General features: G+C 57.5%; 2 protein-coding genes across 13 annotated transcripts; both read left to right on the plus strand.

The window, feature by feature from the left end:
* The first annotated feature begins 1 nt into the window (after nt 1).
* PHKA1 (phosphorylase kinase regulatory subunit alpha 1) lies at nt 2–15,436 on the plus strand. 4 transcript variants are annotated; one of them, XM_039354923.1, is made up of 33 exons: nt 2–185; nt 1,820–1,978; nt 2,894–2,941; nt 3,124–3,292; nt 3,428–3,510; nt 3,916–3,996; nt 4,320–4,418; nt 4,681–4,827; nt 4,927–4,980; nt 5,438–5,560; nt 5,671–5,766; nt 6,125–6,232; nt 6,669–6,747; nt 6,964–7,098; nt 7,358–7,467; nt 7,845–7,989; nt 8,119–8,197; nt 8,376–8,551; nt 9,960–10,136; nt 10,263–10,351; nt 10,673–10,812; nt 11,234–11,390; nt 11,490–11,569; nt 11,770–11,848; nt 11,926–12,055; nt 12,221–12,322; nt 12,490–12,605; nt 12,948–12,986; nt 13,771–13,815; nt 13,895–14,065; nt 14,416–14,469; nt 14,748–14,948; nt 15,227–15,436. In XM_039354923.1, exons 1-33 carry the CDS (start codon nt 108–110, stop codon nt 15,398–15,400), a joined length of 3,723 nt encoding a protein of 1,240 aa, XP_039210857.1. In that variant the 5' UTR covers nt 2–107; the 3' UTR covers nt 15,401–15,436. The 4 variants fall into 4 exon arrangements, with proteins under 4 accessions (XP_039210857.1, XP_039210860.1, XP_039210858.1 ...); XM_039354926.1 differs by having other exon boundaries at nt 8,376–8,386; XM_039354925.1 differs by having other exon boundaries at nt 3–185; nt 8,376–8,455.
* Nucleotides 15,437–15,867: 431 nt separating this feature from the next.
* HDAC8 (histone deacetylase 8) lies at nt 15,868–21,109 on the plus strand. Of its 9 annotated transcripts, none has more exons than XM_039354935.1 (11): nt 15,868–16,481; nt 16,610–16,662; nt 16,744–16,874; nt 16,967–17,108; nt 17,239–17,351; nt 18,609–18,686; nt 18,806–18,914; nt 19,418–19,590; nt 20,056–20,150; nt 20,500–20,629; nt 20,733–21,109. In XM_039354935.1, the coding sequence occupies exons 1-11, from the start codon at nt 15,906–15,908 to the stop codon at nt 20,753–20,755; spliced, it is 1,623 nt and encodes a 540-aa protein (XP_039210869.1). In that variant the 5' UTR covers nt 15,868–15,905; the 3' UTR covers nt 20,756–21,109. The 9 variants fall into 9 exon arrangements, 7 of the variants coding, with proteins under 7 accessions (XP_039210869.1, XP_039210870.1, XP_039210871.1 ...); XM_039354936.1 differs by having other exon boundaries at nt 20,524–20,629; XM_039354937.1 differs by having other exon boundaries at nt 15,868–16,358.
* The last annotated feature ends 391 nt before the right edge of the window (nt 21,110–21,500 follow it).

Genomic DNA, 21,500 nt, shown 5'->3' on the forward strand with positions numbered 1-21,500 from the left:
TGCCGGCCGGCAGTGGGGCGGGAACTGGGCGGGGCAGGCCGTGCCGGGCGAGCAGCAGAGCTCTGGGCTCCGGAGAGGCAGCCTCGGCGGGGTCAAGGAGCGCAGCCATGCGGAGCAGGAGCAACTCTGGGGTGCGGCTGGATGGCTACGCTCGTTTGGTGCAACAGACCATCCTCGGGCACCAGGTGAGCCCTCGGTGGCAGTGAGCGAGCGGGCAGACCTCGCCGGGCCCCTCCGGCAGCCAGCCTCCCCTCCCCGGCTGCCTCACGGCGTTTCGCCCTCTGCCAGCCGGACTTTTCAGCTCCATGGGGGTGAGGGGTTCCCGGCCTCCAAAGCGCTGCGTGGAGACGCTCCCACAGCGAGCCCAAAGTTGCTCTATGCTGCTCAGACGGGCTCCGTGGACTGGGCCGATGGGAACTGGAATTCCGCACAACCACAGAAGGCTCACGTGGCTTCTAGACACAGGGCACAGAGGTGGCAACCGTTGTCCGGGACCCTCTTCTCTCTCATGGAGCAGATCCAGACCTCCTGAAGAATGTACATGGGAGCTGTACCTGGGAGCACCTGTCCTTGACTCTCCCTCCCCCCCCAATGCGTCCTGCAAAGCGACCCCCTGCACATACTTTCGTTTGCTAGCTTAAGGTGCTACCGGAAACTGAAGGAGTGGTTGCAGGGATTATGAAGGCAGGCCTGGTTCCCAGAAGCATCTGCCCCCATAGACTTTACCGCCCCTGTGTGCCTCCAGGACAGGCGGGGAGGGGCTGTAGAGGGGAAAGAAGCACTTTTTCAGCAGTGGCCTCTCCTCTCAGAACAGCCCTTGTGAGACCAGTAGAGTCTGCCAGGACTCTACTGGTCTCTACTCCGTTTGGCCTTTTGCCAAGGGTTTTGCTTCTTACAGCCAGGTTTTCATTGTGCCATAGTTGGATGATGTTAAGTGCCAGGTGATTATGTCTCTACATTAATCTGTTGCAGAGTCTGAGGTAAGGATACCCATTGGGGAGGGGTCTCTTCAGGCCTCCTTTCCCAGAGGAGGAAGAGGGTCCAGAGACTCTTCTCATCTCATGAATGGGCAGGACTGAAGCAGTGCCAGGCTTCCCTGCTCCCCAAATTGCAAGGGAAGGGAGGCTGGCAGAGCAAGCCCAGAAGTGATGCCCTAAGGCTGTTGCCAGCCAGGAGAGGTGTACATTCAGACACTGGGGCAGCAGATGGCAAAGCTCACTGGGGAGAAGGAAGGAAGCCAACAAGGATCCCGGCTGAGTGTTTTCAGCAGCCATCACTGGTCAGTGGGCTGAACTCCTACCTTGCAAAGGTCTGGGAAGTCCAACGAAGTGGTCATTTGCAAGCTGAGTCTCTTGGCAGAATCTGCGAAAAGGGTGAAAGCATTTGAAAGGGTGGGGCAACTTTGCGCAAGGTCCAGTGGGCTCAGAATCTCCCCCCTCCCCATTTGCTGGTGGCTCTCTAGATGTTGGCCTGAGCAGCTTCTGGGGCTGCCTCTGCTGGGGTCGTCCTGAGGAGGTTTGCTTGGTCAGCAGCCTCTGAAGGAGGGTCCTGGTGGCTGCAGGGTCACCCTGATCCTGCAGGGTCAAAATCAAGGGCACCTTCTAGGCAACTGTGATCTGCCTTGCTCACCAAGTGTGCTGTTGATCTGACCGTGGCCGCAGGATCACAAGGACCCAGACATCTATAGGAAGTGGGAGGTCAGAAACTGGTCAACAGGCTTTAATTGCAACTGCTTGTGCTGGTCTCTAGTCCTCCGAGACTTTCTTTTTAAGCAGTCTGCCCTTCTCTCCCCTCTGCCCCACCCCGCTTTTGGCCCCAGAATCCTGTTACAGGGTTGCTTCCTGCCAGCTGCGACCACCCAGACGCCTGGGTCCGAGATAATGTCTACAGCATCCTGGCTGTGTGGGGACTCGGGCTGGCCTACCGGAAGAACGCTGACCGTGACGAGGACAAGGCGAAAGCGTACGAACTGGAGCAGGTACAGCCTGCAATGGAGAGGGGGGACTGTGTGGCAAAGCCCTCCTTCTCCTCTTTGGTTACCGACTGATCTAGAACAGCTCCCAGCCAACCCCCAACCCCCTCTTGTGGATAAGTTGGAAAGGAGCTGGTGGGATTTTGCTTTCTCAGCACCTGTTGTGTTTCTTCCACCTTGGGGCTGAGTAAGCGAAGTGCGTATCTCACATGTTTCCATGTGAGGACGGCTTAAACTGGTGAGGTTTGGGGGATAGACGCTCCCTTTCTTGGAGAGCAAGAGCTGCAGCACTGCCCTGTGGCCCCCGGGAGTCGTGCAGAAGGGGAAGGGTCTCTCCTCCAAAAGAGCTTCCCGGGAGCAAGTGGGCCTGCCTGAACTGCTAGAAAGAGGGAATCCTGGGACAAGCAGGCCTCCTTCCTGGCACCAGGAACGGCCTGCAGTGACCCCAGTAATCTTATCTCCTGCCTGTAAAGGTCAGGCTTTTAACACCGGATCTTGGGGCCAGGGCTACCCACTGGTCCTCACCTGGGCCTGGGGTGGAGGCAGCTGCTCTGCAACACCGAGTCTGTCCCTGTTCCTCACCCACCCTGGAGGTCGGGGGGGGGGTGTCAGTGAACAGCTGGCTGGAGTCGGCCCAGTGAACCCGAGTGCCAGTCCAAGTGTCCTTCCACCGTCTCAGCTGCCTTGTCCTTTGGAGGCTTCTGTTTATGAGGGCAAGACAAGTGGGGGGAGGGGGATAGGTTGCTCGTGCCCCGTATGAGTGCTATAGAGACCCTGGGTGTTGATAGCCAGCTGCATCAGCAAGCAAAGAACAGGCTGCAGTAGATGAGCTGGCTCTGGTTACAAGCTGGACCTCAGAAAGGTCACCTCGCCTCTTTGGCCGCCCTCCAAGCAGTGCTCTCCCCTTTCCTCCTCTTGCAGAGCGTGGTGAAGCTGATGAGGGGCCTCCTGCAGTGCATGGTGCGGCAGGTAGGGCTCCTGAAGGGCAGCACAGCTGGCAGGGGCTGTGCCACTCTGGCCCCTGGCAAAGGTGGGCTCCTAGGCTTCGGCCAGGCTCATTCCTGGCCCTCTGCAGACTGGCTTGGCAGGCCACTTGCTGAGGCCAAAGGCCAGTGAAGCCAACTCCTCTTGGCCACGTGCTCTTTGCCCAGGTGGACAAAGTGGAGGACTTCAAGTACAGCCAGAGCCCCAAGGACTGCCTGCACGCCAAGTATAACACCTGCAGCTGTGCCACTGTGGTGGGGGACGACCAGTGGGGCCACCTGCAGCTGGATGCCACTTCCCTCTATCTGCTAATGCTAGCCCAGATGACGGCCTCCGGTAAGACCTCCTGCGAGCATCTCTTCAGGGCAGGGAGGGGCTCGGAGACAGGAGGGGGACAGCCCCGGCTTCCCTCTGGCAGAGCACCTGGGAGGGAGGGCCGCCCGGCTGTGCCTCGCATCTTCTGTCTTCCAGGGCTTCACATCGTCCACAGCCTGGATGAAGTCAGCTTTGTCCAAAATCTCATCTTCTACATCGAGGCTGCCTACAAGACTGCGGTGAGCGATGCCCGGCCTGGTGCTCCGGGGAACCGGGGGCGGGTGGTGGAGCTGTGGGCAACCATGCTTCCAGGGGCAAGCCTAGTGAGGAACGGCATTAATTGGCAAGAACATTTGGGTATTCGAAGTCCAAGGGCCTCACTTCAGCCAGCTGGGATCCAGCAGAGGAAACTGGAGGAAAGCTTCTACCCGGCTGAAAAGGCACAGCCACTTTCCCAGGGAAAGGGGGGGAGGAATCCAAGCCAGGTGGGGCACAATTTGGCAGCCAGCCTGGGCACCCATTTTGGGCAGACCAGCTGGGCCTCTGGTGCCTGGCTCGGTAGCTGAAGGCTGTGGACCTCACCACCAAGAGCCAGAGCCTTCCGTGTCTTCCAGCATCATCAACACATCCATGTTGTTTGGCAGGACTTTGGGATTTGGGAACGTGGCGACAAGACAAACCAAGGAATTACAGAACTGAATGCCAGCTCGGTGGGCATGGCAAAGGTGAGGGGAGCCCTGGGCTGCTGGAGGGGCTCAAGCCCATTGTGGAGCAACAGGCAGCATGCCCAGTAGGCTTTTCATGGCCCAGCAGGTAGAGGGTAGATTCCCCAAAACCTGGTTGTCCCCAAAGCTGTTCCCAATTTTAGGGAGCTGCAGGACTCCCAGGGCAGGAACATTTGATCCCAGTGGTTCTGCTGGGAGGCGATTCTTTTAGCAACTTGACTGGCACCTCTTTCCTAAATCTTTCGGCATGCCAGAAATTTCAGGATCTGTAAACGGACTGTGCCCAGTTGGCCAGCTGTACATTGTCTCCAAATGCTTCTCAGGCAGCGCTGGAGGCCTTGGACGAACTCAATCTCTTTGGTGCCAAGGGGGGTCCCCAGTCGGTGATCCACGTCTTGCCAGATGAGGTGCAGCATTGCCAGGTGAGGGGCAGAATGAGGCCTTGGATTGAGGGGAGCAGAGGGAGCGGTCAAAGGCAGCTGAGATTGGCAGAGGCTCCCACTTCACAGGGCCTCTTGGCCACTGCCTGACACAGTGGATGGTCCGCCTGCCAGGCCCTCAGTCTGCCTCTGCACTGGGACGTGTCCTGTGTTGCACCCGGAGCACCTGGGCACTGCCAGTTGCCTGAAGGGCTGCAACCTGCCGGTATGTCTTGCACAGTATCTTTTGCTTCTGTCTCGGCAGTCAATTCTGCACTCCATGCTGCCGAGGGCCTCCACTTCCAAGGAGATTGATGCCAGCCTCCTCTCGGTCATTTCTTACCCGGCGTTTGCGGTAGAGGACATGGACGTGGTGGAGAAGACCAAGGAGGAGATCATTGCCAAGCTGCAGGCAAGCACTTCAGCCCTTGGTGGCCAGGCTGCGGTGCTGCCGGTTGAGCTGCAGCTCCTTTGGCTCGCCAAGGGCTTGACGTGTCCCTCTTGATCTCAGGGCCGTTACGGTTGTTGCCGGTTCCTCCGCGATGGCTACAGAACCCCCAAGGAGGTAAGCTCCAGCGTGCCAGTTCCAGGCCCCAAGAGGCCTTGCCTGGATCAGAGTCTCCCAGGCAGTCGGTTGCAGGACGCTGCTTGGCAAAGGCCGGGCCCCACACGCAGCCAGGTGGAGCCTTTGCATTTTTAGAGTGGAAGCTGCCTGCAACAGAAGTGAAGCCATTGCATGTCAGGGCTGAACAGGGTGGGCGGAAGTTGACCTGCGCTTTATTGAGCAGTTGGCAACATTTTGTTGCAAGGAGAAATGTGGTTTGTTCTGGGATCAGACATATATTGTTTTTTAAAAAAGCAGCAAGACGGGTCAATATTTGGAAAGTGGGTTGTGCCCTCTGCAGCTTCTTGAGCGGAGGCTCCTCTGCCATTATGCTGTTCTGCCCAGTTGCCTTGGAGAAAGGAAGCGAGATGCTGCTCTCATCCGCTTCCACCCATCACCCTCCTGCCCTCCCTCGCAGGATCCCCAGCGCCTCTACTACGAGCCTGCAGAGCTAAAGCTCTTTGAGAACATAGAGTGCGAGTGGCCGCTTTTCTGGACCTACCTGATCATCGATGGCCTCTTCAGCGGCAATGCGGAGCAGGTGGAGCAGTGCTGGGCTGGAGGGGGGCTGGCCAGGAGAGCAGGACCCATGCCAGCCTGGGCCTTTGTGAACTCCCCCTCACACCTGACAGCCCCCACACCTCTTTCCAGGTGCAGGAGTATCGCGAAGCTCTTGAAGGGGTCCTGATCAAGGGGAAGAATGGGGTGCGGCTGGTACCAGAGCTCTACTGTGTCCCCCTGGAGAAGGTCAGCAAACGGAAAAAAGGAGCCCCCCCCCAAGAAGAGATGCCTGCCTGCCTCTGGTGACTCCTGTGGAGTCAGGCATCCAGGGCCCAACCAGGACTAGTGTTTAGCAGATACGTTTACATCTTCCAGGCCCATTTTTTTTCTGGATGCAAATTAACAGACAAAACTGTCTTAACATATTTGAAGTGGGCCCTTCTTTGAAAGCATCTAAACTGGAAGCTTCTATAATAGATTTTCAGTCAATCCCTGAGCACCTGTGCATTCTCTGGCTTTTGTGTTTCCTTAAGGGTGTAACTAATCTGCAGCTCCTGGCCTTCTTCTGCTTCTCCAATCTGTCTTTCTTGGTCTGTCCTGATAGGTTGAGGAGGAATACAGCCACCCCCACACCGTGGATCGCCTACCCGTGGGCAAGCTGCCACTGATGTGGGCCCAGTCCCTCTACATTTTGGGCTGCCTCATGGCAGAGGTGAGCTTCAGCCCCATCCTTTCCTTGGCGTTGCCTGAAGCTCTTGGTGGGTGGCAAAGAGAATCTCCACGCCCCCCTCCCCAGGCCTAGCTCAGCATAAAGCAGCCAGCTTGTAGCTTCCCCGGATGCCAGCTTAGACCAGGAACTTGATCACCCAAGGGGGGCTTGTATAGGTTTGCTCTACACACCTTGCAGCTGACCTCTAGGCCTCCCCAGAACAACATCAGGTAGCCCAGCGAGGTTTGCAACGGAAACCCGTTAGTGCAATGAAACCTCTGCCCTCAGGAGCAGTATACCTCTGTCCACCCAATAGCAGAAACAGGGTTTTCCTCTGGATTTTGTGGGTGGCCTTCCCAAAGAGACCTGGTGGAGCCTGGGAGGGGGGGGGGAACAACTGTGCCCTTGCCATAATCCAGCTCCATGTCTCTCCCCGCAGGGGTTCCTGGCTCCGGGAGAAATTGACCCTCTGAACCGCCGGTTTTCGACCATTCCCAAGCCAGTGGTGGTGGTGCAGGGTGAGAAGAAGCCTGGGTGCCAGTGTGGATTTCTTGCAAAATGGAGGCGGGTGTGGAAGGTGGTTGCTCTGGAGGGGCCCTGGTTGATCTGGGCCAGCCCCCCTCGCCTGCCCTGGGCAGCCAGCCTGCCCCTCATGCCAACTGCCAGGGCCTCCGGGCAGGGCCCTTCCAACCCTGCAGGTATGCCCTGACCCCACCCTCCTTTCTCCTGGCTAGTGTGCCTCCTGGCGGAGACAGAGGCCATCCAGGCCATCCTGAGCAAGGAGGGCATTCTGGTGGAGACAGTGACTGAAGTCCACCCCATCCGAATTCAGCCAGCCAGAATCCTCAGCTACATCTACGCCCGCCTGGGTGAGCCCAACAGAAGATTTGAGAGACCCCTCCCCCCACTCTCCCCAGAGTCTTGCTGGTGGTGGTTGGGGCAGTGGGGGGGGGTTCAGGGTCTTCCATGATTGACCACCAGCTGGCACCTTGCCCCAACAGCCTCTTGCTCTATTCATCCACCTGGAGGCTCTTGACCAGCTGCAGGTGTAACTGATCCTGCAGGATGAAAGGGGGGGGGGCGCAAGGTTGCCTCTGCCGCTGAGCCAGCTGTCCCTTCTCTTGACAGGCCGCAACAAGCGCCTGGGCCTCAGTGGGCGCCCCCTCCGACACATGGGGGTGCTTGCAACTTCCAAGTTCTATGACATCCGGGACAACATCTTTGCTTTCACCCCTGAGGTTGGTGAGGGGAGAGGGCAAGGCCACGCTCCTTGTGGGGGGCAGCAACCAGCCTCAGCAGGAAGCTGCCTCCAGGGCATTGGAGAACCTTACTGATGTATGGGGAGGTTGCTTGTATTGTCAGGTGGGGCTAGCTAAAGAACCTGGCAGTTCCTCCCTTTGGAGCACAGCCAGAGCACAATTCACATAGATGCCCCCAACCCCCCTCCCTTTAAGCCCCAGCAGCTCTTGTATGAACCCCTGTTGATTGAGGGGAGGGGCTTTCTCCCCGCCCCCAGCAGTGCACTGCCCTTCTTCTTGGGAACCTCCCTCTCCCCCCCCCCCCCCGCCGCCTCTGTTCTCTTCTCATTGGCATCATCCATCCTGCCCATCTGCAGTTCATCGACCAGCAGCAGTTCTACCTGGCTCTGGACAACCGGATGATTGTGGAGATGCTGCGGACAGACCTTTCCTACCTGTGCAGCCGTTGGGGCATGACGGGGCGCCCCACCGTCACCTTCCCCATCTCGCAGACTATGCTGGGTGCGTTACCTGCGTGGTGGAGGGCTGGGCTTCCAAAGCGGGAGGAGTGGCAAGCCTGGCCGGGCACAGTTTGCCTGGCCTTCCTCTGAAGAGTCACCAACCCCAGGCTGCTTTTTCCCTTTTGAAAAGATGAAACGGGGGCCAACCTCCACCCAGCTATCCTGGCTACGCTGCGGAAGTTGCAGGATGGGTATTTTGGAGGGGCAAGGTAAGCAGAGGTGCCTCTTCCTCCTGGGGCAGTTCTGGCTCCCCACCTGGTACAGAAGTACTCGTGGGGAATTTGAGGCGATGAGCTCAAGGGGGCTCCCTCGGAGGAGGGGATGTTGCCCCCTCTGGCACGGGGACTCTTCCCACCTGTCCCTCTCCCTCTGCTTTGGCTCCTGCAGGATCCAGACTGGTAGGTTGTCTGACTTTCTCACCACTTCATGCCGCACCCACCTCAGCTTCATGGATGCCGGGCTGGAGGGTAAGCTTTATGCCGATGACTATGGGCTCAGCCTTGAGAGCTTCAGAGATTTAGACCCTGAGGACTGGATGCATGGCTTTCAGTTGGCAGAAGATGGTAAGGAGATGGGGCCGCCCCTGTTCCTGCACTTGAGTGTGCGGTGGTCAGGAATGCCGGACCTCTTAATCCAGACAGTAACAACAGCCTCCTCGCTGGAGCGTAACTCACGGTTGTCAGCCCACGGGAATTAACCTCCAACCCCCCCCTCCCAAGGTGCCGCCCCTTCTGGCAGGGGCTCTGTGTGCCCAGGCTGAAGAGGGCAGGGGGCACCATCCTGGCTCATGTGGGGAGCTACTCTGAGGAGCAAGCCTGGGGAGAAGGCCGAAAGGGAGAGGGGGGAGCGGGGTTTCCAGTAAGGGTTCCACGACAAATCTCAAGACGTCCCCCCAATACACACACACCGAGGAACCCCAAGAGTGCTGAACCCAGATAAGAGAGCCCCTGGCTCCCTTTCTGCTCAACTGGGGAAGCCAAAGGCAAACAAGGCAGGGTGTTCCTGTTAAACTGGGGCCTCCCTGGGCCAGGATGGAAGAGGCAACAACCAGCCGTGCTGACGCGTTGCTGCTAGGTGGGTCTTGGATGAAAAACTTGCTGGTCGTCTCAGGAGGGTTTTTTCCACCTGACCAAATGCATCTCCAAACAGCTTCTCTATAAAGCCATCAAATTGTCTCTGCCAGGACTTCACTGCCCCCAAGCCAGGTGGAAAAACAGGCATCAGGTGTGCTCCCCTCCTGGCATTCATTTCCCCTCTGGAACTCTCCCCGGCAACGACAGACATCTCTGCTGGCTTCTCCTGCTGCCACAACCACCTCCTCCTCCTCCTCCGGACTCATCACCCCATTGTAACAATGTCTGTAACCAGCCTGTGGTCACCCCCTCCATACCACCTCTGAATACTGGCATGGTTGCTGCATGTTTGCATTCGGGGCAAATGCTTCACCCTCTGGGCTACTGCATGTGGGGAGGTCGTGGGCTGCAGATTGGTGCTGAATAGGGCCCGGCGTGGCGGTGAGTCAACATGTGAGCATCGCTCAGGCACTCTCAGTCTATGAGGTGTGGGAGATGGTCAGTCCTCTTCGTGGGGGGGCGGCTCTAGCAATGAAACCTGGAGGGATGGCAAGCAGCTTTCCTTGTGGAAATGGCTTTGCGATCATTTGCTGGCCAATGGTACCCAGTTGGTGGCCCCAGCCGCGTGGAAGGGGCCATTGTGGCTCTTCTGCCATCTTTGGGGGGGGGGCATGAAATAGTGCTCCTCCCCTGCTTTGTCAAGGACTGACCTGGCTGGCACCATCAACCACCTTGCAGGCCTCACAACTGGGGCTCATCTGCTGGCTGGGCTTTTTGGGGCTTGCACGGGCACCTCCCCCGAGGCCATCCTTTGGCTTGGCCAGGAGCCCTCTGGACAGGCAGTTCTGCTCCTCTGGGCTGGTCTAAGGCTTTCTCCCTGTTGCTCCTCTCTTTGCAGCTGACCTCTGTGATGATGTTGCCCAATACCTCGACCAACTTCTCCATCACCCCACCCCTAAAGTCAGCCTTCCACCCCCAGCTCAAAAGGGGGGCCTGAATCGCTTCCGTGCTGCCGTCCACAGCACCCAAGACTTCCTGTCCCTGATGTCGAAGGCAAAGGAGCTGCACGTGGAGAGTGAGCATCTGCCTCTAATAATAGCTATGTGTAGCACATTGAGGTGATGGGGAAGGGTCCCTCACCCCAAAGACCCTCCTGCCATGTCCATGAAGGTGAGGGCATTGTTTTCTGTCTCTGCTGCAGACATCAACCTGTACATACCCTCCAAGCTTCTCCTGGATGATCAGCCATCTGCTCACTTGCTGGGTTCAGCCCCAAACCAGGGCGCCCAGGTGAGGTTCCTGAATGATATCCCGTCTCCTTGGGTTGCTTCCATGGCCCAGAGCAACAGGAGGGGGTGTTCTAGCCCTACCAGATGCCATCAAAAGCCCCCCCCCCCAAGCTTCTGCCTGCTAGCAAGTCAGTGGAAGACTGGAGGCTGTGGGCGATGTTTGCACCTTCCCCTCCTTTCAGATCCATAAAGTGGTTAAGCCGCATCTGCATCTCTTGGTCCTCTTTCCTGGTTTGGGGCAGCTTTTCTTGTAAACTCCAGTGATGAGCTGATCAAAGAGACATCTTTTGCCCAAATCCCCTTCTTGTCTTTCCTCTACAAGTTTTCCATCCTCCCTGGCAAGATGAGTCTCCTCAAGGAAGCAAGCGGGAAGGTGGACTGCCAGGCCTTGGTGGACCAGCTCCGTGAATGCCAGACACTGCAGAACCAGGCCAGCTGCCTCCATCTCCTCCACACCCTCAAGTAGGAACCAGGCAGAGCCCTTCCCCTTTTCACCTTGCAGCCCCACGGAGGGAGAGAGAGAGGGAGGGAGGGAGGGAGGAAGAGGCGCCCTAGATAACTCTTCCTGCAGCATTTGCAAAAGCCAGCCCCTGTCCAAAACTCTGCAACAAGGGGCCTCCTCTTGAAGGGAAGGCTGGTGAAGAAATCTCCCTGTGGTTCCTGCAATGATTCTTGGCAAAGGGAGAAGGGAGGCTGCTCGGGAGGAAGCCCATTCCTAGCAGTCCGGACTTCTGTCTTACACCAGCCCTGCCTGCGGCAGCCTCTACAACAACTGCGGCGCCAGTTCCATTGGGCTGCTCTCCAGGCAGGCTGCTTGCTCGGCAAGCTGGGTGCCCACTACTGCTCTGGACAGCCCCTTTCTCTAACCAGCTTGTGCTTTCAGGGGGCCCGACTGGGACACTGAGATCCATGGCATCAGTGGGGCCACCGTCAAGGCTCTCCTGGTGGAGCTCTATGGCAAAGCTGGGGCGACTTGCCAATGGGCCCTGATCCGCTACATCTCTGGCATCCTGAAGAAGAAGGTGGAGGCCCTGGACGAGGTAATGGACCTTGACCTGGATTGACCGGGCTCCGTGGGTTCCCTTCTTCCCGAGGCAGCCCCGTATGGCCCTCCCTGCCTGACCAGCTTCTCTCTCTAGGCCTGCACAGACCTCTTGTCGCACCAGAAGCACCTGACGGTGGGGCTGCCCCCAGAGCCTCGGGAGAAGACCATCTCTGCGTGAGTCCTCAGCCTGATTGCAGGCTCTGGCTAGATTACCATCTTTAAAAAATATTTTTATTGCTTAAACAAAGAGAAAAAGAAACCAAATGTATCATTATAACAGTTGTTACAATTCTATAGTTATGTAATATAAAGATTCAAATACAAGGCAGCCGGCCGTGGTCTCCTCAAAATCCCCGATCCTGCTGCCTCCACAGTCCCCTGCCCTACGAGGAGCTCACCCAGCTGATAGACGAGGCCAGTGAGAAGAACGTGAACCTCTTCATCCTGACGCAGGTAAGCCACGATCGGCATTTCTCCGGGGTCCCACAGTGGCCGGCTCTGCTAAGCGCTGCTCCTTCCACTCTCTGCAGGAGATCATGGTCTACCTTGCCATGTACATCCGGACGCAGCCTGCCCTGTTTGCGGAGATGTTTCGCCTGCGTGTTGGGCTTATCATCCAGGTGATGGCAATGGAGCTGGCCCAGTCGCTCTGTTGCTCAGGTGAGTGGGACCAGCCTGGGTGCTGCTAGGCCGGCTGGCCGATTGAAGGCCTCCTTGTGGCTCTGGGGGAGGGAGGGGGCTGCAGCGAAGGGCCTTTCGGGTGGGCTGGGGGAGAGAGAAACCCTGGGTTGTTCAGCGCCTCCTTTCCTCTTCCTTTGGCTTCAGACGAAGAAGCTGCTGAAAGCTTGATGAATCTCAGCCCGTCCCATATGAAGAACCTTCTTCATCACATCCTCAGTGGCAAAGAATTTGGTGTGGAGAGAAGCGGTGAGTTGCTCGCCTCAGGTGGGGGCTGGGAGGGAGAGCCAGCCCAAACGGATACAACTAGCTTGGGAATCCTGGGACTTGTAGCCCCAGCTCCCTGAACCCACCTGCTGAATGAGCTCCAGGAACCCAGGCTGGCATGCTGACTCTTGGGCCTGATATTCCTGCAGTGCGGGCCACAGATTCTGCCCTGACCCCAGCAGTTTCCATCCGTGAGTTTGGAGCTGTGGGAGCAACGAAGTCGGAACGCACCGGCATTGTCAATCTCAGGAGTGAGATCAAGCAGGTGGGCTGCTCTGCCTGGCCTTGCCCAGGCAGGGGAGGATAATTTCAGAGGCAGGAGGGTAAGCATGTGTCCGCTGGGAAGTTGTAGCTTTCTCCACCCTGGCAGACAGTTGCTCTGCCGAGCCCCAGATGAGGATGGGGACTTTCTTCCCTTGTGTGGTAGCCAAAGGGAGGGGGACTCAAGGTGGCTGGCAGAATTTTTGAGCCAACTCCTCTAGTAACTCCCCGGCCTGGGCAAATTTGCTTCTTTTTTCCAGGTGGGCTGGGCTTTTCCATGGGGGGGGGTGTTAGTGCCAGGGAGAGCAGCTTCCTCTCCACATCTAACACCTTTTTTCTCTTCCAGCAACTGGATAGACGTAGGCGGTCTTTGTCCGAGAGTAAGGTGAACCCCCCTGTGCTCCATTCAAAGGGCAGCTGACTCGTGACTTCCTTTTCTGCCAGGGGCGCCTCGACCTGCAGGAGCCATAGAGGGTCTTGAGTGGGATGGGCAAAGGACAAAAGTGTTGCAAATGCAGCTGCTGCTTCTGGCAGAGTGAAGGGAGCAGGAGTGGGCTGACCTTGACTAGACAGAGCCAGCCTGGTGTTTACCTGGCATCGGGTCCAGAGGAGAAGGCAGAACTGGTGGAGGCCCCTTGGCTTAGCTCCCCTTCCCAGCCAGTTCTGGAGGTGGTGGAGGCAGCTGGGCACCTTAAAACTAGCCTTCCCCATGCCTGTAGCAGTGGGCATTCCAGGGCCACAGGAGAAGGGGCTCCTTGGGAGCACTTCCCCAGAGGTGGCCAGTCAGTGGGAATCCACGCCCCAAGAAGCCGGTGGAAGCGAGGGGCATATGCAGCAGCCTACGGGCTGAGTTTGCCTGCCTGCCTTCTGACTCCAGGGGAGCCACCTCACAAACGGCCCTGCACCTCCCCTGGGCCAGACAATCTGGACTGGAGCTGCCTGGGCTTGCTTGGCTTCACTTCTCAGGGTCCACAGCTCCCCCCCCCCCGCCTCATGCTGGCTTTTGAAAGAAGAGTGTCCGCTAATTTTTCTCACACTTTGCTTTTAACAGAAGAACTGGCTGTGGCTTTGTATGTGCACTCAGCTCTCATGCCACATCCTCCCTGCGCTCTGGCCGTGGCTGCCACCAGTCTCTAAAGAGGGCTGCAACTGATCTTCTTTCTTTCCAGGCTGGAGCCCTGCATTTCTTGGAAGATGGAGCAGACCCTGCCCAGGCAAGTCCTCCCTCTCGAGCTGCTTGGCCACAGCCTGCTTCTGCGGGCATGGCCAACTGTCCGGCTTGTTCCTCTCCAGTTGTCCAGATCCTCCCTGGCTCCAGGCAGAAGAGATCCCACTCAGGCTCCCGGGGATTCCTCCACCAAGGACGGGCGTCAAGGGCAGTGGCTGCGGAGGCGGCGGCTGGACGGGGCCCTCAACAGAGTCCCAGTGGGGTTCTACCAGAAAGTCTGGCGGATCCTGCAGAAGGTGAAGGGGCTGGCACCTGTCTGCTCCCCCCCATCTCAGCTGCAGTGTAGCAGTGCTGTCCAAGCCATTCGGCCACCTGAGTGAAAGCACTCTTCCGGGCTTGAGAAACTGCAGAGAAAGGAGGCCCTGGATAAGAGGAGCTCTGCAGCCAGGCTGAGCAGTTCCTGCGGGCAGCTCCAGGCTTGCTATCAGCTGACGCAGAGGACGAGCCAGGAGCTGGCAGAATTGGGGCTGGAGGCTGGGCCTCCTGGCTCACCTGAAAAGCTGAGACCTCTTGTCTCAATGGCCTGTGGAAACAGCACCCTGGGCCTCCAGTGTGTAACTGCTGCCTTTCTCCTCCCTTCCTGTAGTGCCACGGGCTTTCCGTTGAAGGCTTTGTTCTCCCTTCTTCCACAACTAGAGAGGTAATGGCTGCACTGTCCCTTTATCCTAAAAGGGGGGATCCTGCTCCCCAAATATTGTGCCTGAATGGGGTTCCTCCATTGCTCCTCATGGCCCTATCTGCTACCCCAGACAAGGCCTTTTGGCTTCTGAGGAAGACTCCTGTCCCTGTTCTGGCCCTTGATTGGGTGCCTTGTGGCTATCAGGAGCCGTCCATTATTCTGCTGCTCTCTTACAAAGAGGCCCATTTGGGGGCAGTTTATGGACAGCTAAACTCAAAAGAGACTTCCTTTGGCCATAGATGACTCCTGGAGAAATCAAGTTTGCAGTCCATGTTGAGTCCGTGCTAAACCGAGTCCCTCAGCCTGAGTACCGGCAGCTCTTTGTAGAAGCTATCCTGGTCCTGACGCTGCTGACAGATGCCGACGGCCCCAGCATCGGGGGCCTGGTGGCCGTGGACCGGATTGTGCATGTTGCAAATGATTTGTTCTGCCAAGAGCAGGTTGGGGCCTCTTGTTGCTGGGGCTTCCCTGGCCGAGGGAGAAAAGGCAGGCTGTGTGGCCTGGCTGTTGAGGGAGGAAAATCTCTGGAGCGTGGCTGCTCAGCTGACCACACCTTGGCCTGCTGGACAGAGTTCTTGGGCCTTCCGGCTCTCCACTGTGGCTGGAGCAGATGGGAACATAAACCCAGCCAAAGGGAGTGGGGTCCCCTACCTGGAGGGGGGGGGCACTTGGCCCTGTCCTCTGGGTAATAACACTCTTACTGTTGTGTTGCAACCAGAAAATCCTGGGGGCCGATGACCCCATGCTGGAAAAGGACCCGGCCACTGGCATTTGCAAGCTGTTCTATGACAGTGCTCCGAGCGGCAGGTTTGGCAGCTTGACCTACCTCTCCCGAGCTGTGGCCACCTGCGTGCAGGAGTTCCTCCCAAGCAGTGGCTGCACCACGCAGTGAAACTGTCCGGATTCCTCAGCACCAAGAGCCCCCTTGGGGTGGACCCTCTCCCAGAGCAGCTCTACCCCCTGGAAGCCAGCAGCGCAGCCAGCTGCTTTCAAGAACGGCAAGCAAGATGTGAACTCAGAGGTGTCTGGCCAGACCTTTCCCATCCCAAGAGGTGTCTGCCTGCCTGCCTGCCTCCCTCCCTCCCTCTCTGTGTCCCGAGAACGGAAACTTTGCTTTTCACGTGAACCAGGAGCCACACTGTTCTGAGGGAGAAGCCCTCCTTTTGAGGGGCTTTTCTTAGCTAGACTCATCCTGTAAATCATGGCTGCTTTGCTCCTTCTCAGAGAGCAACTCCATTCAAGGGGGAATGATGTCTTCTCTGGTGGAAGGGAGGCCACTCAGTGCTTGTGGGAGGGTCTTTTCTGCCAAGTGACACAGCATTCTGGGAAGAAAAGTCCCTGGAGCATCCTTTGGGGCAGGCTGGAAACCTCCTAGGCTATGGCTTTGTGCACGGGGAATGGCAGGGGCTGGTTGGCAGAGTGATGGCCAGAACCTCAGAAGGGTCCCCTTGCAGCTTGATCCCTCTTCCCCCTTGGGAGCCCCCTCCTCGTTTGGGTGGTGGTGGTGGTTGGGGGCTACTCTGGCGCAGTGCCTGGATGTGGGGTTTTTCCCGTGCGCCGGGCATTTTCTGCGCGAAAGTTGGGATGGAGCGCGGGTTGTGCATCCGGCGCCTTCCGTGTCCTTCAATAAACCGCTGAGCTGGAGTGACGGCCGGTCTCTGCACGTGATTCTTGCGCGGCGGATACGGGGAGCCGAGCGGGACCCCCGGCCGCGCCCCTTGAGGCTTGGTTGCGGGTCGAAGACCCTGGTGGGGGCGCCCCACGCAGACGCGGCCGGGCAGGGGGCGTTCGGCGCGGGCTGCTCAAGAACAGTACCCGCCCGAGTCTTTCCACGACGACTCCTCGGCGAGGTAGGACTTCATTTCCCGGTGCGCCACGCGGCAGGAACCCCGCCCCGAAGCGCGCGCGAGGCCCGCTTGGTCCGGGGCGCCCATGGACGGATCGCCGCCGCCGGTCTACGTGTACGGCGCCGAGTACGTGGCGCGATGCGATGCCCTGTGCAAGGTCCCGCGGCGGGTGCGTGGCGGGTGCCGGGGAGAGGCCGGGGGGGGTGCTCCCCCCACGCTCGGGAGGAGCTCAGCCGGCGCCCTTCTCTCCGCAGGCCAGCATGGTGCACGCGCTGCTGGAAGCCTACTCGCTGCTGAAGCACATGAGGTAGGAGGGCGAGCGGCTCCCTTCTCGGCCCGGGCGGGGGTCTCGCCGCGGCCCCCGCCCGCCTGAGCCTTGCCTTCCTAGGGTCGTCCAGCCGCGCCCCGCGACCATGGAGGAGATGGCGGCCTTCCACACCGACGCCTACCTGCAGCACCTGCAGCAGGTCAGCGAGGAGGGCAACGAGGACCACCCGGACTCTGCGGAATTCGGACTCGGTGAGCGGCGGGCGGAGACCCCGGGCCGGACCCCTCCCCGCGGTCGCCGCTGATTTCGCCCGCGCCTCGCCTCTGCTCTCCCCCGACTGCAGGCTACGACTGCCCGGCCAGCCAGGGCGTCTTCGAGTACGCGGCGGCAATCGGCGGCGCCACCCTGACGGCGGCGCGGTGCCTGGCGGAGAAGATGTGCCGGGTGGCGATCAACTGGGCCGGCGGCTGGCACCACGCCAAGAAGTACGGGCGGCGGGCGCTGGGGGTGGGGCGGGGAACGGCTGGCTTCCTGTCTGTCCGAGGCAAGCGCTTTCCCCGCGCGGATTGCCTTTGCACCGGGGAAGCCTCGCGGAGCTGCAACGTCTCTTTTCAGGGACGAGGCTTCGGGCTTCTGCTATCTGAACGATGCGGTGCTGGGGATCTTAGAGCTGCGCCGGAAGTTTGACCGTGTCCTCTACGCTGACCTAGACTTACATCACGGGGACGGTAAGGCTCTTCCTTCCTCCTTGCGCTAATGGCTGCGGAGTTAAGCGGTCCTCCCCCTCCCCAAAGCTGGTGACCAGAGGACAGAGAGAGGGAGCTAAAAGGCCAGGGAGGGAAGGCCTGCTTGGCCTGCAGAAGGGAAGGCTGAAGGGAAGCAGACTCACTGTCCCCAAATGGGACTCAGATGAAGAGGAAGTGAATCTTGTTTGGGTATCTGGATGAAACTGGATGGCAATTCAGAAGGTGAACAGAGGCTGGGGATGGAGTGAGCATCTGATGGGGACACTGTATTAACCTGGCAACGGGTCGGTCTACATGTTCTCCAGGGTTTCTTCTAACCCTTTGATCCACTGGGGATATCCTGTGGCTTCTGATTCCCAGAGAAGTTGCCATGTTTTCCTTGGCTTCAATCCTCCTCTTTTGCCCATTTCTGGACTTTTTTCTGTTGCTTCTTTCATTCCTCTAATGCATCTCAGGGAAACTGGGCCTGTCCATGTTCTGACATAATACAGGCAGTCCTCGACTTACATCCATTCGTTTAGTGACTATTCAAAGTTAAAGCAGCACTGAAAAAAGCGGCTTACCACCACTTCTCATGCGACCGCTGCAGCATCCCCAGGGCCAGGCGATCCAAATTCAGACACTTGGTCACTGACTCGTATTTATGACGGTTGCAGTGCCCCTGGGTCATGTGAATGGGAAAGCCAGATTCACTTAACTGTGTTACTAACTTAACAACTGCAGTGATTCACTTAAAAACTGTGGTTGCAAAATAGGGCAAAACTCACATAACAAATGTCTCATTTAGTAACAGAAATTTTGGGCTGGATTGTGATCGTAAGTTGAGGACTACCTGTAGCAAAGGGGGTGGCGCTTGGTTAATGCTCCATTCAGCGACTGTTCTGAACAAGCGCAACTTGCGGCCGGTTCTCGGAGCCCTGGCCACCATCAGATGGCCACCCTTAGTGGCCTTTGCTGACCTCCTATGAGCAAAGCCCGTGGGGAGGACCGGCCACGCAATGTCCTCCCTTAAAGACTGTGCCGATTTCTCAGCAGTGGCCATAGAGATTGGGATTGCTCTCGCTGGGAGTTGGGGTCACGTGAGGTCACGCTTTTTGACCTCGTATCCCGGTCCCAATTGCCATTGTTAACGGAGGACCCCCTATAAAGGGCAGAGGGCTGGATGCTGAGTTCCGACAGGAGCAGGGTGAGGTCGGCTCTGGGTGCAAAGGAGCGCCTCCCCCTTTGCTGTCTGCACAGGTGTCGAGGACGCTTTCAGCTTCACCTCCAAAGTCATGACGGTGTCTCTGCACAAGTTTGCTCCTGGATTTTTCCCAGGCAAGTGATTAGTTTATCCAACTGGGTTCTGCCTTGCAGGATTCTTCTTGCTCGGCTTCTTTATGGGGAAAAAATAATTGGATTTGTATGTGCTAATCCAAACCTTTCCACCTACTCAGGAACAGGAGATGTGACAGAGGTGGGCTTCGGGAGGGGGCGCTACTACAGCATCAACGTACCCCTTCAGGATGGCATCAAGAACGAGACATACTATCAGATCTGTGAGGTGTAAGCACCCGCTCGCCAGGCACCTCTGCTGAGTGGGCTGTGCAGGTTCCCCGCCCCAAGGGAAGCTGAATGAGCCCTTCCCTGCCCTGGAATCCAAGCTGCTGATTTGGCTTGGCTTGCTTGCTCCCTCGGAGGTGGCCTGCTTCCTGGATGGCAAGGGGAGGCCTCTCAGAGTCAGGAGATATCAGAGGGCCTCTCCCCTGGCAACTTTGTCTCGTCTTCTTTTGGAGGGGTCCCACAGTGGAATTTCACCTTCCCAGACCTTCACCTTTTTCGGCCCTTGAAACTAATGGCATGTTTAGTGGAGCTTCTGATGGAGTATCCAGGAGCGTTAGCTATTCTAGAATCTCTGCCTTTGTCCCTAACTTTGTCCCTCCCTGGGCTCTGCCCCCCCCCGTAGGCCAAAGGATCCTCAGAGGAATCCAGAGGGAGGGATGGCTGACCCTCAGCAGGGGAGAGATGGGTCCAGCAGCTTCCCTCTTCCTTTCTGTTTCGTTCTGCAGGGTGCTGAAGGACGTGTATGCCGCCTTCTGCCCTGAAGCCGTAGTACTGCAGTTGGGAGCCGATACAATTGCGGGCGATCCCATGTGTGCATTCAACCTGACCCCAGAGGGGATCGGCAAGTGCCTGAATTATGTGCTGCAATGGCAGCTGCCGACCCTTATCCTGGGGGGAGGTAAGCAAGCAAGAATGCAAGTGTGGCACCAGCCAGCCAGGTGCACAGAAATGTAGATTGGGCAGAGCCTGTGGGTCAGCTGCTCTTCATCACAGTCAGTTTGTAAGCCCGCTTGAAGTGCTCATTCTTTTGAAACTTGTAGTGGGAGGTACTTCAACTTGGGGCACCCTGGAAATTTGATTTTTTTTTAATCAAATTCTTAAGGTTCCATAGAGTTAAAAATGAAATGGTCTCAGTACAATGTCCTACATCATCTATGTTTCTTGCTGGGTCAGTGAAGTGGCTTGAATCAATTCTGCAAGTCTACCATTTGTGCCACTGAGCCAGTCAGTTCTGTAGCTTCAAGATGCTTTGTGTGTTCTAACTGGGACCAGAATGGATGTGATGGAGCAAGTACTTTTCACTTTCTTTTCTCTTTGCCCTCTTCCTTATGTGATGTGATGCCTCTTTCCCTCCTGGAGACAGGAGGCTATCACCTTGCTAACACTGCCCGCTGCTGGACATATCTGACTGGAGTCATTCTGGGGAAAACGTTGCCCTCTGAAATTCCCGATCACGAGGTAAGGCTTGAGTTCCTTCCAAGCACAGGAAAAGGGCTGCCCTTAGTCGTGGACTCCCTGTAAAAATAGCCTCTGGTTTATTTATCTGGGGTAGCCGAGAATGGTTCAGATACCTGCAAGACACACACGATGATGGAAGTTTGAAGGAATTCACCGCTACTCAAGGCCGGGGCTACTGTTGGTCCAGATGGGAATGCAGGGAGAAAGCAATAGGCTGGCCCAGGGCTGCCGGACATGCACAGGCCACCCCAGGCTGATTCCTCCCTCTCCTCGTGGAGCAACGGCAGTGCTTGTTGGGATGCAGGGAGGGCCGATGGGGGCGCCAGGATTCTTCCTCTTTTCCCTTCAGCCTGACCTTCCCTCTCCCGGGCAGTTCTTCACGGAATACGGCCCTGACTATGTGCTGGAAATCACTCCAAGCTGCCGGCCAGACCGGAATGAGCCTCAGCGGATCCGGGAGATCCTCAGCTGTGTGAAAGGTGGGTCCTCTGCTCCACACCTTCCCTTCCGGGTTGGAGGCGATTGGAGGGTGAGCCCTGAGGGCTCCAGCAGGAGACAGGCTTGGCATGTCTCTCTTTGCAGGGAACCTGAAACATGTGACTTAGCGGAAAAGAGGACTCCCTTCTCTCCAGAGCCCCTGTACCTGGGAGCAGTTGTCAAAGAGTGCAGAGGAACTGCACGGAAATGCCGGTAGGGCATCGGGAGCCCCTCAGGCTGTGATCCTGGAGCTGTTTGTGCTACTTGGAGCTACAGGGTGTTAAGTTTAAAGGACAACACCCCCCCCTCCCGCCAGCCTGGGCTTCCATCCTCGTCCCTTGCAGAGGCAGCTCATTTAGAAGGAGTGGAAGGCCCCCTGGCCCAGTGCCTCTTGGACTGCAGGAGCACAGCAAGAAGAGACTGCTCTGTTGGTATTTTTTTAACAGCTATTTGCCTTGAAATAAAAAAAATTGGATGATTTTGCCTCTTGTCCTAGTGTGTGGTTCTTAAGTTCTCCTTGGACTAAGAGCTGTCCATAGCAGTTTCCATCTTGTGGCAATGAGTCCCACCGGTTTCATGAGCAGAGTGAGCCTTAAATTGCGCTTGATGGGAGTGACGGGGAGGAACATGCTCCCCCACCCAGTGATTTCATAAAATTCAATGCAACTTCTCTTTGCTTCTCCTCTGGCGTTGCCCAGGTTCCCAGGGTGGCCCTTTAGGCTCTGCTGCCAGCTGCCCTCCTCCTCCATTTCTGGTAGTGCTGGCCTGGACAGGAAGTTCCAGATGCGGCTTGTTAGTTGTGCCTGCAAAGTGGGTCCCCTCTCCAATTGCATTTCGCGGGCGCATGCGAGCTCTGGCTTTGGAGGGTGTGGA

This window comes from Crotalus tigris, unplaced genomic scaffold (genome assembly GCF_016545835.1).
Source record: "Crotalus tigris isolate CLP2741 ecotype Arizona unplaced genomic scaffold, ASM1654583v1 scf7180000018585.330925593:3314079, whole genome shotgun sequence".
Taxonomy (NCBI): domain Eukaryota; kingdom Metazoa; phylum Chordata; class Lepidosauria; order Squamata; family Viperidae; genus Crotalus; species Crotalus tigris.

Coding starts and splice junctions, on each gene's coding strand:
- HDAC8 (XM_039354935.1), top strand. CDS start 15,906: ATGGCAGGGGCTGGTTGGCAGAGTGATGGCCAGAACCTCAGAAGGGTC. Junction 17,109..17,238: donor GGCTGGCACCACGCCAAGAA/GTACGGGCGGCG, acceptor GTCTCTTTTCAG/GGACGAGGCTTCGGGCTTCT. Junction 19,591..20,055: donor GACCCTTATCCTGGGGGGAG/GTAAGCAAGCAA, acceptor TCCTGGAGACAG/GAGGCTATCACCTTGCTAAC.
- PHKA1 (XM_039354923.1), top strand. CDS start 108: ATGCGGAGCAGGAGCAACTCTGGGGTGCGGCTGGATGGCTACGCTCGT. Junction 186..1,819: donor AGACCATCCTCGGGCACCAG/GTGAGCCCTCGG, acceptor TTTTGGCCCCAG/AATCCTGTTACAGGGTTGCT. Junction 7,099..7,357: donor CTACATCTACGCCCGCCTGG/GTGAGCCCAACA, acceptor TTCTCTTGACAG/GCCGCAACAAGCGCCTGGGC.